The 18,696-nt window shown below is 38.4% G+C and overlaps 1 protein-coding gene across 1 annotated transcript in view; it reads right to left on the bottom strand.

Annotated features, from left to right (window-relative positions):
• Positions 1-17,728, bottom strand: part of LOC146000576 (uncharacterized) — an 83,926-nt gene extending 66,198 nt beyond the window's left edge. The window contains exons 1-7 of the mRNA XM_083138326.1: positions 17,670-17,728; positions 14,994-15,072; positions 13,566-13,713; positions 10,413-10,582; positions 7,791-7,880; positions 6,517-6,653; positions 4,458-4,600 (exon numbers count right to left, since the gene is read on the bottom strand). Of these exons, the coding sequence (XP_082994452.1) occupies positions 4,458-4,600; positions 6,517-6,653; positions 7,791-7,880; positions 10,413-10,582; positions 13,566-13,713; positions 14,994-15,072; positions 17,670-17,714 (812 nt within the window). The 5' untranslated portion in view covers positions 17,715-17,728. The remainder of the gene's footprint in view (positions 1-4,457; positions 4,601-6,516; positions 6,654-7,790; positions 7,881-10,412; positions 10,583-13,565; positions 13,714-14,993; positions 15,073-17,669) is intronic.
• Between the last annotated feature and the right edge of the window lie 968 nt (positions 17,729-18,696).

Here is an 18,696-nt window from a genome sequence, read left to right as displayed (position 1 = left end):
AAATAAAATAAACTAAATCTATCATAAAATGATTTCTTTTTAACTCTTTCATTCATGTAATTCTTCTTTAGTATGCGGTGTTTTTGTTAAAATTATATTACGATTTATAAAATGATGAAATGGTAAATGAAAACACGGGTAACTTTCTTTGCAACACAGCGATCAGAAAGCTTCAGAAACATGGATTTTCTCACGTTTGCATGTGTACTTCTCCTCTTTTTAAAAGTTGCGCGTTTTCAGTTATGTTAGGCTACTACTCATTAAAGGAATGCCTTAATACCATCATGCCTCACTGCATGCGAAGATCGAATACCAGGCAAGCATAGGCGTGCGCACGGGGGAGGGGGCAAGGGGGGGACAAATACCCCCTTATCATGGACGTCCGCAGATTTTTGTCACGGAGGGTCAAGGTATTTTTCCATGGAGTATATTGTCCCGATAATAGTGTTGCCCCCTCAAAAAATATACCACTTGAATTTGAAATTATCGCATTAATGTAAATTACTATGACTCAAATTAAATTATACTTGTTAAATATATACTTTTTGGTTGACATTCGATTTTTAAGGGGGGTATGCCCATCCTTCCTCCCCCTTCCAGACGTCCATGTCCCTACATTATTATACTTTTACCTAGAAATTTAGTGTAGAGGAAGGAATCTTATAGCAGTGTTATACGATACTATACTCTTAAAGAAAACAAACTGAAATAAATTCACTCCTGACAACAATGGACGATGCGGGTTCATTGTTGGATATTTAGCAGGAAGGCAGGTTACATGTGAATGTTTTCCTTTAAAATTGTGTTGTTTTTACAGAAGATTTAAGAACGTAGTTGGTGTGTTTTAGAATATCATTCCATGCAGAGTTTGGTGAAGGTTCAGCGTGCTTATAGGCGAAGGTTTCAAAATCAAGCTCCTTCACACACGTCAATTTTGAAGTGGTACCGGGATTTTGTGGATCGTGGCTGCATATGTCATCAAAGGAAAGACCATTCAGGGAGACCATCTGTCAATGCGGGAATTGTGGAACAAGTGCAGCGGGAGGCATTTGTTCGTAGTCCTAAGAAGTCTGTACGTAGAGCTAGTCAGCAGTTGAACATCCCTAAATCCACCGTATCTAAGATCCTGCGTACGCGACTGAAGTTTCACCCCTACAAACTGCAATTAGTGCACAAGTTGAAACCTGATGACCCTGTAAAATGGTTAGATTTCTCTGAACATTTTATGTTACTAATGGAGGATAACGTAAATCTGCCAGGAAAAATAATTTTCAGTGATGAGGCAACATTCCACGTTGGTGGAAAAGTGAACAGACATAATGTAAGGATTTGGTGGAGTGAGAATCCACATGCAATTTTGGAAGTTGAAAGAGACTCCCCTAAAGTGAATGTCTTTAGTGCCGTATCGAAACGTCAAGTCTATGGCCCATTTTTATTTCGAGAGGCCACTGTGAAAGGTCCAGCTTATCTTGACATGCTCACTGAATGGTTATTTCCACAATTGGAAGAAAATGAAGGCAATGAATTTATTTTTCAACAAGATGGAGCACCTCCTCACTGGAATTTACATGTTCGGAAACATCTGAATGAGCGGCTTCCAGGAAGATGGATTGGACGTGCCGGAAATGATGATAATGTCTTCTACAATTGGCCGCCGAGGTCACCTGACTTGTTCTGTGACTTTTTTTTATGGGGTTACATAAAAGATTGTGTCTATGTACCCCTATTGCCTCAAAACCTGAAAGAACTGCAAATTCGCATCACTTCTGCAATCCAGTCCATCCCTGTGGATATGTTGGAGCGTGTGTGGCATGAATGGGAATATCGCCTTGATGTCTGCAGGGCCACTCGTGGGGGGCACATTCAATGTCTATGAGTTGTAAAATAAAATATTTGAGTTTTTCTTTCAAATGTCACCAATTTCATTTAAAATACGATTATCCAAAGCGCCGTAATACCACTTTAAAGTATGACAGTATATTTATGGACACGCTGTATATGGGACTTTAAAAACTGGTTGATGGATTTTAAAACCTGCCCCCACTCCAAAATAAGTTCCGATGTCCCTGCATTCGAACCCTACGCATACCCACCGTCCCCCAATGTTAAACCATTTTTTGTGGTCCTTAGAAGGGCCGTTTCTTCTCTTTTCAGGTCCGCACGGAGGAACTAGGTATGCATGAGTAGGGCCTATTAACACTAGAATTGATGGACCGCAAAGCCAAAGCACCCAAAACCTTCCTCTCCTTATCCTCCCCGCAGCTTGCGGCATCTTAAGGCTAGGAACCTTTAGGATGTGTGTGTTTTCCCCTCCCTTTCAACGTGAGGGGTCTTCACACATCAGAATCTAGATGAAGCTATGCAATTCAGACGCAGCCGAAGTTTTGTCGGCTTGCGGGGTTTTATCCTCGGAGCTTCCTTTCTCTTTCTCTTTTACTTTTTCATCATCTCTCTATTTTCGCCGCCTGGTAAAAATCTCTTTAAAGTCTGAAACCAGGTGAATGGAGGTCTCCCTGGAGGGGCTTTATCTGACATTATCTGGATCTGGCTCTCGAGGGAGAACTGTCGCCTGGCCAAGACCAATCCCCAGGGGCCACAAAGCATAGTACGGTATGAATTTTAGTCACAGGAAAGGTCAAAAGCTGGAAAGCGGTAATTGCCGCTTGACTAAGGGTGGGCACCACTCACTGTTGCGAGTTCTTTCCCCCCTTTTTTTTCTTTCTTAAACCAAGACAAACAAATAAAAGCAGCTACTCAAAATTCATGGCAATGTACAGGGTGGCTCAAAATGTCACTTAACACCCTCAGTACAAGGCCACTGCGGCATGGAATTTGAAATTAGCGATGACCAATCGTTATCTGGCCAAGGGGGAACCACATTGACGCCACCCACACGGTTGGCGGCCATCTTGATGTCCGCCATCTTGAATTCAACTTCAGAATTTTAAATGGGAAGGGGTCGTGCGACATATCAATATGGGCTAGAATTTCACGAGAAATGCAATGGTGAAGTTTTTTTTGACGTATCTTTAACCAGTAAAAAGTTATGACTGAATTCTTGTACCAGTTTGCTCCTTTTCGAGGTGTTAGAAAAATGCCTTAAAATTTGTTTAGCGCTTCGGTAATGCATCGAGATCAAAGTGACGTCTATGGAGAGACGTTTGCATGCCATTGCACATTATTTTAATCGGATACATCCATGAAGAGCTGTGCATTATGAATGGTTGTCGCGAACAATTTACAGTGTGACGCTTCCATTGAATGAAAAGTCCTTCACAGTGACAAGGCTAATGTTTATGTTGATAAGGAAGTTCATAAACAGAATATTCGATGATTTTTATCTGATAACCCATTTTCGACAGATCGAAGCTGAATGGTTAGTGTTGGTAAGTTAATGGTATGGCGTGCTGTGTGGAACACGATTGGTTAGTCAATTTTTCATCAACGTAACCTTAAATGCTTAGGGCTACTTGGATTTGTTAAATAAACAGTTTTTTTTCATCCTTGCTTATGGAAGAAGGTACTTTTTACAGAGTTTTTTCAATAGGGAAGAACACCAGAACACTTATGGGAACGTTATGAACCAGTTTTTGTCCCAAAGTTAGTTATCAGATGACAAGGGTCACATATTCTGTTTATAAACTTCCTTATGAACATAAACATTAGCCTTGTCACTGTGAAGGACTTTTAATTCAATGGAAGCGTCACACTGTAAATTGTTCGCGACAACCATTCATAATGCACAGCTCTTCATGGATGTATCCGATTAAAATAATGTGCAATGGCATGCAAACGTCTCTCCATAGACGTCACTTTGATCTCGATGCATTACCGATGCGCTAAACAAATTTTAAGGCATTTTTCTAACACCTCGAAAAGGAGCAAACTGGTACAAGAATTCAGTCATAACGTTTTACTGGTTAAAGATACGTAAAAAAAAAACTTCACCATTGCATTTCTCGTGAAATTCTAGCCCATTTTGATATGTAGCACGATCCCCTTCCCATTTAAAATTCTGAAGTTGAATTCAAGATGGCGGACATCAAGATGGCCGCCGACCGTGTGGGTGGCGTCAATGTGGTTCCCCCTTGGCTAGATAACGATTGGTTATCGCCAATTTCAAATTCCATGCCGCAGTGGCCTTGTACTGAGGGTGTTAAGTGACTTATTGAGCCACCCTGTAGTAAAATAAACTGGAGAAATTTGATGCAATCGTTTTGGTTTTTTAGTTAACGCCCGATCGCGACGGGGAGGTGTTTATTAACAATTAGCATATGAAACCACCTTTGTGCATACACATCTGGAAAAGTCAGGGAACATGGTTTGTAAAATAAGAAAACGAATGACAGAGCATAGAAAGATAAAACTGAAGAATTTTATTAGCGCCAATCACAGTGAGAGTATACAAGATATTTGCTCATTTAAACTGAATGATGATGAATATAATAACTTAATGCTTTGAATTCTGTGCGATCCAGTCAGTGAAGGATGAGACGCGGGTGAAGACTGCTGGATATCCACTCTCGCAGCCTGAGTCGCTTCCCCAGGAAACGATTCCGATTTGCTCTCCGTTGTACACCAAGGGACCTCCACTGTCACCCTGAGAGAAGACAAAATATATGTTTAAAGTTAGTCATTTTTTCGACCTTTGTAGCTTAAATTGCGATGAGATCATTTTAAATTGTCGCTAGTTTGTCTCTTTGGGATTAAATTAGGCACATCGCTACCGTTCCACAGCAAAATGTTGGCTGACTAACCGTTGAAATAGCTGCAAGAACTTGAAATTCGTTACAACAATGTAAGCTTACATTTCACCCGCCTTGTTGCTCTACACGTGCCCATTGTTGAATTTCAATTAATTATTATATGTATAGTATCCTAGTTAGCAGTTATCAAAACGGACGATAATTTAAATATGTTCATTATTTTTACTTTTAATTATAAAGGACTGAATTAGTGCTTATTATTATGAAAAAAAAAAAGTGAACATGGTTGCCAATTTTCTCAGCTATCGTCCGAATTCTCTCCCAGGCTATGAACATTTTCGGGATGGATTTCTCTATTTCCAGAGGGGATTTTCGACCCCGGGCCATTACTGCCTACAATTGCAATGAGGTTACTTCTTTGCAGCAACTGAATGATGTGTAGAGTATTATTTCCAATATTTATACAATAGAATAAGATGAAGAGCTACAGCCGAGCAAGACAAGAAAAACCTTGGTATACTCGCGCACTAAAGTAGACATTCCTCTCGCTTCCCCTTCGCTCCCGAGTGTCCTCGTGTTGCCCTATTTAACATCTTCCTTGCTTCCGTGTCAAGGAATACAGCAAAGTTAAAAATTACGTTCCTGCTCTTGCTGTGTACGGTGTTTCCCTTCATGTCACTGAACAAAGGTGACAGCGATGTGTCGAAGAGAGCGGCGCATTTTCGCAACGCAGGGGTAGGATAGCATGGCAAGCAGCTGATTGCATTGCCCACTATACCTTTGTTCCCTTACGGTAGAACGAGAGGAGAAGAGGGTTTTTCTCTTCCTGGCCAATTGTATTTGATAACTTTTTTTTCGCCTACGTGTCTTCTCCAGATGAAATAGTGCATTTTAAGTAGTTGCCCGAAGAAGCCTAATATTGTTCAAAATATTAAACTGTGTTCACGTTTATTAACTATATTTACTTTCTAAGTTGTTATCTTACTTATCAGGGCCTCGTAACCATTTATGCATCATCCCGGGTTCGAATCCCGGCCTGGGTGTGGTTGTTCTTCAATTTTCCCTTCATCAATTTCATCGTATCATCACTCATCGTTGCGAATAGCCAAAAGTGGCAGAAAAGCGACGCAAAATAACATAATTCAATCAATCAATTCAACTACTTACTATACACATATCAGTCCATATTTAAACACATGTACAAATAATAATAATGATAATAATAATAATAATAAAAATAATATAGGAACGATCTATTGTAAGTGACATTAATGTATATTTAAAGTGACATTACTCATTTTCATTAATTCCCGTGTATAAAAATTCTGTTACCTTGGGAAACATGTTACATAGAATAAATTTTTGATGTGGTCTGTGAATGGTTGTCTTGCAAATACTTCAACTTATTTTATAGGAACAGTCCTATGTAATTAAAACGATTTTTATATGATTGCAGTCTTATGTCAATGTGAAAGTTTTGGACTGTTCTTGTATTGTATAAAAGTGACGGAGAGTGACCGAAATAGAACAGGCACTAGCGGTTCTTCATCGTCACAGTTAGTTCATAAATTGAAAAATTTGCCCAAAAAAAACTTTCAATATTACGATGGCGACATCATTTATTTTTGTAATGCATACCAGAAAACATCTGTTCATTCGTCATTCAAATAGAAAAATATGTAAAAGAATAATCTATATTACGATATGTAAAAATTTACCATAGTTGCAAATATATGTTTGAAAACTTGAAGGCGTGTTCTCTAAATTAATGATATTTGGTAATAATCACCAAAGTAACTTAAATACTTACATTGCAGGTACTGCCTGTAGCGCCATCAGCACAGATCATTGAGTCAATGACGATGCTTCCGTAATAAGATGCACAATCATCATTAGGTAGGATAGGCAGGGACACGTATTTCAGTTGAGAACTAATTCCACTTGAACCTAGAAGAAAACAATTAGTAAAACTTTATTTAGAATAGCCTGACTTTTTAATTCCTCATATATGTCAAATCTCGTATATATTGTCTTGAACAAATCTAGCCATCCTTCTATTAAGATCTGACTGATATTTAGAAGTATGTTTACTGCCTCAGGAAATACTCTCTCGTCACACTTTGGCACTATTTTTTGATAAGTCATTAATATGTGCTTGTTTGTTTAAATAAACATATAGTGGTGAAGCCTCAGTACAAAAGTTGATCAGCATACAACGTTCAAATCTAAGAAATATGTCTTGATTTGAAGAAGCTCAACAGTAGTAGCATTTAGCCTGATCAAAATAGTATTATTCTATGAGGAAAACTGTATTGATGTAGCTATTCTGTTAGACAGTTGTGGAATCCATTCTATTCGCTTGTGGTGTCAGATAGAACACCGTCATCGTTTGGTACTTAATGAGAGACACTACGTATAATTTCCACAACTTATACTTGATCCTCAAAAACAACCTTATCTATTACCATTATTTGCCATAATTATACGAATGTTATGGTGTGCTTTAAATGTTCCATAATAATACCAATTTTGTTCGTACTGTAAAGAGTTATCCAAGTGCCTTGTTAATCCCATGCATTTATATGCATCATTTCAGATGTCTGATAGAAGCTCCTACATTGTGAAAAAATGGCTAATTGCAAGTTTATGGTTCTGTTGTGAATATGGTCGTATATACGTGCTCGTACTTTTTTTTGTCCATAATTGATTAAGTAAAAAACAGCTTGTTTCTCCCGAGTAATATTGTTCGTTTTAGAACAGGCTGCTTTTTTTAATCTTACCGTGAACTCCCCTTGCACACTCTGCAAAGTAGCTACTATTTTCTCTGCGTGGACGTTCATGAACCCACACTCTTGCAAATAGTCGTTCTTCTACATTGTAAGAATTTGTGTTGGCCATCTTAAATATATGATGAAACATAAGTTCACAACTTCATACAACAAGATACCCGAACCAGGTCTGTACATTTCTCAGGAATAGTTAAAATTATCAGATTATGCTCTGCATATCAAGACAAGAGTTCGTTACATATTCAAGATATTTCATGTTAAAGCTAAGATACTTCTGTTAAATTGATATACTTACTATCAGATGTCTTTCCCCATCCACTGACAGTGGCGGACACTCCTTCAAAAGTGTCTGATCCACTAGCCAAAGCAATTGGACTGATGTATTCTGAAAGGAGAGGTAAAGAGGCTTTATTGTAATTTGGAAAATAAGAAATTCAACTACATTTGAAGTTCATTTGCATGTTATAATACCGCTACATTTCACTACACAAATCGTCATAGCCCTTAGTCAAATTTACTACCGTCATATCGGTTAATTATATACAGTGGCGCAACAACAGGGGGGCAAGGGGTATTGCCCCCTCAACCTTGTAGGGAAATCGATTCTTTCTGGGGGGCAAGGGAGCAAATATTGATAGCAAGGGCACCTGCAGGAGGCACAGAGGGGCAATCGCCCCCCTTTATTTCAAATTTTATGCAAATAAAAATACATCTCGTAATTTTTTTTTTTTGCTCGCTTCGTTCGCAATACATGCTTACCTTACTCTTATCACATTCAGAGCCGTAGCTAGGGTCTGGAAGCCAAAAAATCTAAATGCAAAAAAGTTTTAAGAGACAATGCCATAGCGCCCCGTGAAATTATTTGCACCATATTAAGTCAACATTCTTTCCAGTTTGCAAAAAAATTGATTTAAAAATGTTCTTTCTCGCTTCCCTCGCAGTGCATTGTTGTTTTCTGTAATGTATTTTAAATTATCAGAGAGAAAAGTAAGACTTCTCTTAATTGATTTTGTTTTAAATGCAGGAACATTTGTCTTGAGGGAAAGGACCGTGCACATTTGAGAGACAATTTATATATTTTTTGCTGTTGGTTGGTTATGAGGTAGATGAATAGATTATGTAATACATTTAAATTATATATATTGTACATATATGTATTCAAGAAGCTTTGAACACGTACACAATTAGTGTTAGCATATTACACATGTATTTTTCTTTATTTTACGTCGCTCCATGTTGCATATGTGTAAAACACATGTTATACGTACACGTGTGAGTTATACCTAGGTACATGTTATGTGTAAAAAAGAATTTTATTCGGAATGTATTTATCATGCATTTTCTGTCTTTCAAAAATACAGTTTGTGAACTTGTTTTCCATTATTAATGTAAAATTGAACGCTTTGAAAATAAAATTCAAATCGTTTGTGCCAATACAAATACTTTAGCACCGACTTCTATCCCTTTTACGAGATTTACGAGAAAAATAACATCTTTGATACTACTACTACTACTACTATGATGATAATAATAATAATAATAACAACAAGAGTGTTATTATTATTGGTGTTGTTTTTATTATTATTATTATTATTATTATTGTTATTAATGAGGCCTGGGGGAAATCTGCCACCGTAGGTAACGCAGTGAAAGGTTTCGAAGTCTGTGGGATTCACCCCTTCAATCCTGATATCATTCCAGATCACGTGTTTGAACCTTCACTCTCATCTCATTCAGTTCACCTCGCGAGAGATCCGGAGAAACAACGCCAACAGAAAACGACGACTCACATGCTTCTCTTCAGGACCCTGAAGCACAATCACATCAGGAGGATTTGACGCGAGAGATATCCACAAGGGTACATGCTGCGCAGAAGCGTCAAATGCCACTAGATGGAAATGCTTCTCCATCTTTCGCAGACGTATTGCCGATGCCTGAAGTGAAAACCCCCGAGAAAAAGAACGTCAATCATCAAAAAGCAACCTTGCTTACATCGTCTGACTACATGACGAAGTTAACCAGCGCCAAATCACGACAGAAACGACGACCAGAGAAGAAGAAAATGCAAAAATTCCAAACAAAGAGCACCAAAACGTCGGAAGATGAATGAGGGACTTTGTGGACGGGGTTTCGTTTCCTCTGGTGTTGGTGCAGGACACAGCGGACAATTTACGTGTGGCCGATGCAGAATGGCTACATAAATAAACCCTAATCTTCAGGTTTTGTGTGTCCTGGATTTATTTGTTCTCTTCAATTTCCATTTAATAACCATTTGCCATGCCTTCTTGCACAAGAACAAGAATATGCATGTGTCTTTTTTTGCTTGCTTTTACTTTTTCTTTAGCTTATCGGGGTGGCTCTGAACAAAACAAGTTATGTAACATTTTTTGTAATAATGGACAAACTATTTGCATTTTTGTAGAAATGTTTCATGCTACTTTAAAGGAAATATACTGGATTCCAGTAAATGCAAAAGTTTTTATTTTCAACTACGCCTTATTGATCTGCAACCGAAAATCGTTCAGAGTCGCCCCGCCCTACTATATTAGTAGTAAAGATGTTAACAATTTCTATTACTACTATTCCCACATCACGCTACGACGCCAGGGATCCCGGGTTCGAATCATGGCCTGGGCATGGATGTTTGTGAGTGTCCATTCATCACTATCATCTTATCATCACTCATCCCCATCTTCGCAAATTAGTCAAAAGTGGTACAAAAAGCGAAGTGAAAGAAAACAAATCTGTCAATCAATCAATCAAACTACTATTCCCATGTACTACGAATGCCTAGTTCCAGTGATGTAATAGCAATCCCCTGGCATCCCTTCCCCCTTCCCCACAAACCTTAAAAAGCAAAATTTTAATGGCACACTGGGTATTATGGATAGTGAAATTACCAATATCTACTGCTTACCGCTTTCGGTGACTGCACTGGACAATTTAATAATGGCGACGTCGTTTTCGGCCGTGTTGAAGCTGAAGCCTGCGTGAGGGGTCAAACTGGCCGATCGTATGATTTCTCTGCCTTCTTCTGTTGCCGAGTTGATATTCTGGGCACCCAAGTAGACTTGGGCCTGTCTAGCACTGAGAGAGGAAAATAAAATGCATTTAGGCAGAATGTATTGTTTGAAAAATATTAGTTATATAGGTTATATACCGCCTTGTGGGCAAGCGCGCTCCTACGAAATCGTCACGGAAGGTTCCGAGTTCAAGTCCTCCCCAGAGTATGACTATTATTTTGCGAGCGTCACTTCATCAATTTCATCTAATCATCCTTCATCCTCGTCCCCCAAATTACCTCTCCCCCCTCTCTCTCTCTGTCTCTACATCAAATTTACGAAATTTCATTATCATCAGTCCTTTATTATAAATTACACTCAAAAAACATATCTCAATTACTATCAGCAGATATTTACCGCACTTCACCGCATAACGTAGCATTCAATTTTTTTCAGTTCAAAAATTGAATCGTTTATTTTAGAAGCATCCTATCTGCACAAATATCGTTTGTGAGAAAACAATAAAAAATGTGTTATTGTCCCACATAATATTTGAGCGCAGTAAAACAAATTGGTCAAACTTAAGTCCCTTTGTCCAAACACTATTACGTGGTTTTTGAGAGTTTCCGATATTTAGTAGTAGGGGAATAATTATTTTTTCCAATTTTCACATAGGGGGTTTCTGCAGCAAACAACTTTTGTACATTTGTTTTGCGCCATTATCTGCGCGATTTCATAATGCTCATTTATTATTATTTTGTTTATGGAAGGAGAAAATCGCAACGAATCACAAATAAGACTTTTGTTCTCTTTTAGCCATGAAATACATGACATTGAGCGTGAAGAAAATCAAAAAGGTTGAAAACACAAATGTATTGTTTTCTTCAGAAAAATCATCTCAAATTATTTGAGCTAAACTTAAAAGCAACGAAACAAAAAAAAATCTTCCAAGAACAGATAAAACATTTATTTTCAGAGAAGAAAACAGGTAGTATATTAACGGTCTTAATCTTCCCCATAGGCGTAGCTACGGGATGTGCCGGGTGTGCCTAGGCACACCCTAATGAGCTGCTTTATCAAAGAGAATTAAATACAGATATTTCAATAAGAGAGAAAATAAGAGGCAGTTTATATGAAGTTGAAAATGACATTACTTGGTACAAACGTGTGCATTATCGCTAATGAAACGAGTGTCTATGGTTTTTCGATTTTTTGATGTCATTGGAGAACGAAAGATATTTTCTGCATTCTACTCTGTACTACAGCTCTTTTCTTCTATACCTGTCACAACCTGCACGTGAGAGAGAGAGAGAGTTAAAACTCAGAAGCAGGATAGATTGGAAGCCCTGCTCTTGCTATTTGTGGAACAGGAAAAAGCTTATCTATTGATGTAAATGAAGTTATTGATGAGTTTAAGAACATTGCACATTTTGACAGACGTCTCTTGTTATAGATGACGTGTATTTTGATGTATTTGTTTGCATTTATGAACATTTTGTGTGCGTGTAATTTCTATGCAATTTGATTTTTTCTACTACATATATTCAGAAATTTTCAACACTGTCATTTAGTGAATTTATATTCCTTTACAAACATCAGTGCAGTTAAAGAGCCAAGTGATTGTGTTGCAAAATATGCTATTAAAAAGGTACAAGACCTCATTTTTTTCTTTGTGCACACCCAAATATAAAGTTCTAGCTACGCCTATGATCTTCCCCATAGTCCAAGTTCAAGCATTCAGCATCTGTTGTTGGCCATAGCCGAATGTTGTCGTAGAAGTTCTCATATTCTTGTGCGTAATCCAGCAACTTACGAATATCGTTCAGTTTCTTCCTGTTTATGGGGACCTTTCCTGTTGGCTTTTACTGAGGGTAGCTGAGAAGAAACTTAGTTCAGGCAACAATTCACGCAATGGTGAGCCAAGGATTTTCTAAAAGGCGGGGCGAGGGTTACGTATACATTTTTTTCGTGGACAGCCTTTATTTTGTCACCTTTTTCTGCTTTTGACGTTTTCTTCAGGAATGCTGGGCCAAAGGAGAGATTATGACACCCACCAAACCCCGTCCCCTTGGGCACGCCATTGAATTCACGACAATGTTAAACACACCACTCCACGGGAGAACACTTGTTCATTGATACAACGCGAAGTGCACGGATTGCGCGATTGAATCAGTTGGTACCAACTGAAGCTGCGTCTTTACTGCAGAAAGCCTCTATGTCGCGGCGCTTGAGGGGTTTCTGCAGTAAACGGATATTTCAAGGCCACCTATTGGGTGCGCGTTTACATGAGCGGTTGCTGCATCAAATGATGCGTCTTGGTAAGGGCTATATGAAACTGTAAAAAAGTAGTTTTCCTCAAATGGGAGGTTTCTGAAATAAACGATTCAATTGGTCTATGACCTTTTATCGGGTGGTTCGTCAGGTAACGAAACCAATGATAGGACCCAGAATTTTCGGACACAGAAGATTAAACTTACTGTCCGTACTTGGCAACACTAGCAGATTTTGTGAAATGTAATATTTCAACTATAATGCACAAAGCTATAACAACTAATGTGTTAACTATTTTTCAGACGCGGGACAAATATATGCTAAACTTTCATGAAGGAATTATATATGTCGATTTACACCAGTGGTTTATCTATCCACACTCCCAGCTACCAACTCACGAAAAACGTCCCCCCGTGTGTGTGTTTAAACCTAGAGATATTTTACTTTTCTTGGACACAAATAAAATATATACATAAACGGATAGAGAAAATACTGATATTCTAAACACAAGAACCAGGATCTCCCTTATAGAGTGCCACTTCTCAACCAACTGAACTACCAAGCCAGTCCTGTTTCGCCCGATTTATTGCTTCCACTTTCTCTGCCTGGATGCGTAGAATTGTCCCCGTCAGGGATCGCACACCCTGAAATCAATGGACACCCAGGGGGTTGGGGAATTTTAGGTGACTGGAACGTGGTGCTAATGGTCTCCAGTATGGCTGAGATCGATAATATATGGAGCCATACCTCCACACCTCATATGTGCTTTATATGTAATCTGAATATTGACTACTTACTCAACAGTGCAGTGGGCAGCTGTGAGGACAGTGTTGGTGTCAATGAGGGATCCTCCACAGAAGATGCTGCCGTCGATTATGAGCGCTGCCTGGTAGGGGAACTGGCCTCGGGAAGCAGTCTCCCCGTTGATTATTCTTTGTCCAAATTCTGAAACACAAAATTCAAGTTTTAAAATGACCTATATCGATGTTACCTTTGAATCTAGATGATTTTGTTGTACATAAAAATCCTTCTCTTCCTATTTGTACAAATGTACATGCACCGTACCGCCTCCGCCATAAGTTGGTACCTTCAGACCGCCGTCCGATTCTAGCATGCACATTCCACATACAAGTACATGCATTTTCTACTGTGAAAAGTTTGAAAAATAGGTGTATATTATACAACAACCTGCCGGCTGGATGGCCGAGTGCGTTAAGTATGTTAATTCGTATTCACCACCGAAGCTCCTGGTTCGAATACCGGCCTGGGCATGGGCGTTATTTGTTGATTGATTGATTTGGTTTATTTTAGTTCGATTTTCTGCCACTTTTGTCTAATCGCGCAGATGAGGATGAGTGATGATATTATGAAATTGATGGAGGAGCACTCACAAAGAACACACTCATGCCCAGGCGGCGATTTGAACCCAGAACTCCTGGCGATGGGTGCTTGTTTTTGTGAACGCTCCTTCATCCATTTCATGTAATCCACTATCCTCACGGCCCTCTCCGATAGAGTAGTCTTGTCATCAATGGATCCCGGGTTCGATAACCGGTGTAGGCACATCACAGAGTGGTTGGGATCGTACTCTAAACTGTAGGTCCAATCCCGATTAGCCTATTCGTGCATAAAGTGGATTTGAAGCAATTCAAACAAATAAACAATCCATCACCATCCTCATCGTCGTGATTAGCTGCTAGAAGATGCAGAAAAGAGACAAATCAACAAAATTCTCCAATAAGCTATAAGCGCCCTGGAAATCCATTCTAGTTAAGGACCTGTCTCGAAGTCTTTTCCAGCAAAGTCTTCTTTGTAGATATAGATCAAGAACCGACAGAAATCCTAATTCGAATCCCGATTAGCCTATCTGTGCAAGAAATAAATTCCATACAAACCTTATCGAACTCTTTTAATACAATAAGTAACTAATTAAGGCATGTTCACAGAGGAAAACGTTTTTGTGCAATAACCACAAAAGTAGTTTCTGGCAGCTAAACATTTGTTTAAATAGGATACAAACAAATGATTGTTCATCGGACCCAAATTCAAACCAGAGAATTTCGTCAAGAGTGTCAAATTTAGTAAATGCTACTAAATATTTTATAGTTACCAAAAACGTGTTTCGTTAATTTAAATAAATCAGTTTTTCTGTGTGAATTGCATCTTCATTGATTTCGAAGACACCACGAATACAGAACTTTACCTCAATGTGGACAAGGACTTACTTGGTTTCGGCGCAGTTTCCAGGACAGGGAATGTCCTCTTTACTGTAACAATCTCACTGTGGCTCTTGCCGTGGTGAGCCTGAAATTATAAATATTTTTTAAGTATTTTCAGTATGTAATGTTAGTACCATGTATTTTGTTATTTTACGTCACTCTTTTATCTATTTGCACTGATCAAAGTTATATACAAAATAGTAATAAGTTAATTTTCCTACATAAGTAAGCTAGTACATGTAAACTCATCTTACTAAAGCTACTAATAATTGTCTTATGATGTTTCCTGCGGTCGCGTTTAAAAGTCATTCAGATAACGTTGTAACGTAATGGACGGACTCTCAGTGAAAATGACGTTTAAAATCGAAACACTTAAGTGGGAGGGAACGACAAAGAACTAAGCCCCGCGACAGGTTAACTTTGCAGCAGATTTTATGTATCAATCCAATCGAGAACGACACTCAGCATCCCCGTGCCAGTCTCGCTCTAACCGCTGAGCTGTTCATATCACAGACAGCGAGAAAATCCGCAGTCTTGCAGCGGAACTATATTCTGCGCGCACGTTTGGGTCTATGTATGCGAAAAATTGCTGCAAAGTTAACCTGTCGCGGGGCTTAGAGAAAGGAGAATGAAGAAGAAGTTAGAAGAGAGAAGAAAGAGAACGAGAAGAGGGAAGTGAAATGAACAGCGAGAAAAAGACAGAGCGAGAGAGAGAGAGAGAAAGGAAGGGAGGGAGGGAACCAAAAAGAGATAGAAAGACAAACAGATAGGGAGAAAGATAGAGAAATAAAGTAAGCGAAATGAGAGAAAGATAGATAAGAATATGTTTAAGCAAAACATAAATTTCGATTTCAGAGAAGAATTTTCTGATACACAACGCTGAGTGTCAAAACAGTTTTCTCTTTTTCTTTAGTTATGGATAAAAAATCACCATGCGTGTCTCTAAAATCTCCTTACCCAGGGTAAAAACCGAGGCGGTACTGGAGCACTCAGCACATATATTCCTATGAGCAATACACAGGAGACCATACATACAAACATACAAAGGTAGCCTCCCCGATGGCTTATTGTAACGTCGACGCCTTGTGATCAAGGGCACCCGGGTTCGATACCCTGTGGAGGCAAAAAGTGGTTCGGATCCCACTTTAAACTGTAGGTCCACTCCGGATTAGCATATCTGTGCATAAAGTGTACTTAAAAAGAAAATCTCAAATCAAACAACACTACAAAGGATTGTGCTGGCCATAGGTTCAGAAGCCAGGGCCTTGTTGATCTCCAAGACTGCAGTTGCTGAGGTGAAGTACGTGGAGATGAGGTTAACATTTGGGGGTGTATACTCATTATTAGTTATTACAGCCAAAATATCTGCCTTCAAGAAAGTAAAAATCTGTAAAAACAGAAGACGGACCAGAGAAGTTATATTATATGTGGGGGGAAATGCATTCACCAAAAGACATAGACAGTTTTGTACAGTGCTGCCGTGAGCAGAAATTTTGGTTGAGAATAAAGATTCATGATTTATCGGATGAAAAATTTCATCCCATGTGTCGAATCAATTTTACCAATATCAAATCCTTAAGAAGACTAGAAGCAGATGCTTCATCCTCCCATTTGTTTTCTGAAAGTCCTTGCTCATCAAAGCATGCTGAGAAACCCTTAAAGCGGGCACTCACAGATGGACACATCGTATACATCAGGAATTGTGTTTCGTGGGAAAATTAGTACCCCCAAATTATACCGAATTCTTGATTTTGGCCACTTGGCCCATAGACTAATATATGCCTTCTTACGATTCAATATGCCTTGTGCAAAGAATAAAGATGAGAAACACATGCATTGTGTACTATCATTCTGTAGAAATACCTTAACCTCATGCAAGACGAATTAATTTATTTGTGAATTATTGTTATATATTTTCTTAATATTCTCTCTCTCTCTCTCTCTTTCTGACTTCCTCCGTTCTTCTGATTCTGTCTTTCTCATTTCTGTTTTCATTTCTTTCCTTGTGTCTTCATTCTCTTTTCCCTATCTCCATTCTCTCTCTTTTATTTAATATCCTCTTTCCTTCCCGGTGGAGACACATAGTGGTTCGGAGTCCACTTTAAACTGTAGGTCCAGTCCCGATTAGCCTTACTGTGCATAAAGTGGACTTAAAACAGCAAATCAACCAACCAACCTCTTTCCTTCCTTTTCTCTCTTTCTCTCTCTCGTTCACTCTTTCTCTGGTTTCTCCTTTTCCATATCTCTCAATATCTCCCCCATTTCTATATTAGATATATATATATATACACACATATATATATGTCACTCCTTTTCTGTTGCTTTTCCTATCCCCATTTCTCACACCTAGACACTTAAGTTCGCATTCTGAGTCTCTGAATTAATCTACCATTGCCTCTCTCTCGCTCTCTCTCTCTCTCTCTCTCTCTCTCTCTCTCTCTCTCTCTCTCTCTCTCTCTCTCTCTCTCTCTCTCTCTCTCTCTATCTCTCTCTCTCTCTCTGTCCATCTCTCTCCCTCTGCTTGGCATTTCTATCCTTTTCATCATTTATCTCACACTTATACACACACACAGTCTCTCTCATTATTGTCCACTATTATCTCTGTTTCTAATTCTAACGATACAAAAGAAAAGAAAATAAATGTGAGTGGACAGAGCCATTATCTCGATGAAGCATGATTACCTGGACGGCTGCGAAAAGCAGAAGAGAGACGATGAAGATCTTCATGGTATCAGTTGCCGAGAAACAAACAAGCAATTGAAATCGAGATTCAGTGATTTTTATACCGAAGTAATGCGCGTAAATTTTATCTGTAAACAGTTGTGTAACACGTGAAAAGTCCCAATTCTTCTACATGCTGCCTCGGAATCTAATCTACAAAAAAAACGTGTTTTGGGAAAGTGTTCTGTTGCGAATTAACAATTCAAAGTCGTCATTACTTTTTTTCACCACTCATTGTCCTCGTATATTAGATATTAAAATACCGGAAGAATTCTTATGTTACGTTTATATAAATTAAGGAAACAAAGGGCTAGACATCTTGATAAATTATCTCAAGTCGATGGGAAAACCAATACTTCTATTAATAATGTCCTTGCTTAGAAGGTTAGATTACAAACACTTATGCAGGCAGCTGGCATGTGAAATCACTTGTCTCAGCTCTGAGTTCAAAGACCAGGATTTTAGATTTTAGTCATTCATATATCAGTAATATTCGACGTCTGTATAATCACATGAAATCTGATTTTCTCTTTGGAACTCTTTATAACCAAATGTTTGGCTTTTCGTCAGTTTACTCGGGAACTTTCCAATTTCTGCTTACTACATAAAATTTAAAGTTCAGGCCGTATTATTTCAGCCAAAAATTAGTATTTTTATTTTAAATTGTAAAGCCATTCAACATAATCTGTTGTCTACAGGTGTAGTGGAGTAATAAGATACCCACATGGAGCCAATTAAACAATACATAAATTAAATAACTCTTAAAACATCTTTCATTATATTATCTTCACACAAACAATAAGTTCAGTTAAGTATTTCCTAACTGAGATATGTATTTAAGGAAAACTGTGAAATTATCAGTGGTGTTGATTTCATATAATTTGGTGGGGGAAAATTAACAAGTTAATATGTATTTATTTTATTAAAATGTATAAATTGAAAATATTTCTTGTTGCAGAAACTTTACCTTTTTCTCCTAATTTCCTTA

The sequence above is a fragment of the Lepisma saccharinum genome, chromosome 16 (assembly GCF_977018435.1).
Source record: "Lepisma saccharinum chromosome 16, izLepSacc3.1, whole genome shotgun sequence".
Lineage (NCBI taxonomy): Eukaryota > Metazoa > Arthropoda > Insecta > Zygentoma > Lepismatidae > Lepisma > Lepisma saccharinum.
The sequence above is the reverse complement of the archived record's forward strand: the minus strand, read 5'-3'. Positions and strand labels throughout refer to the sequence as shown.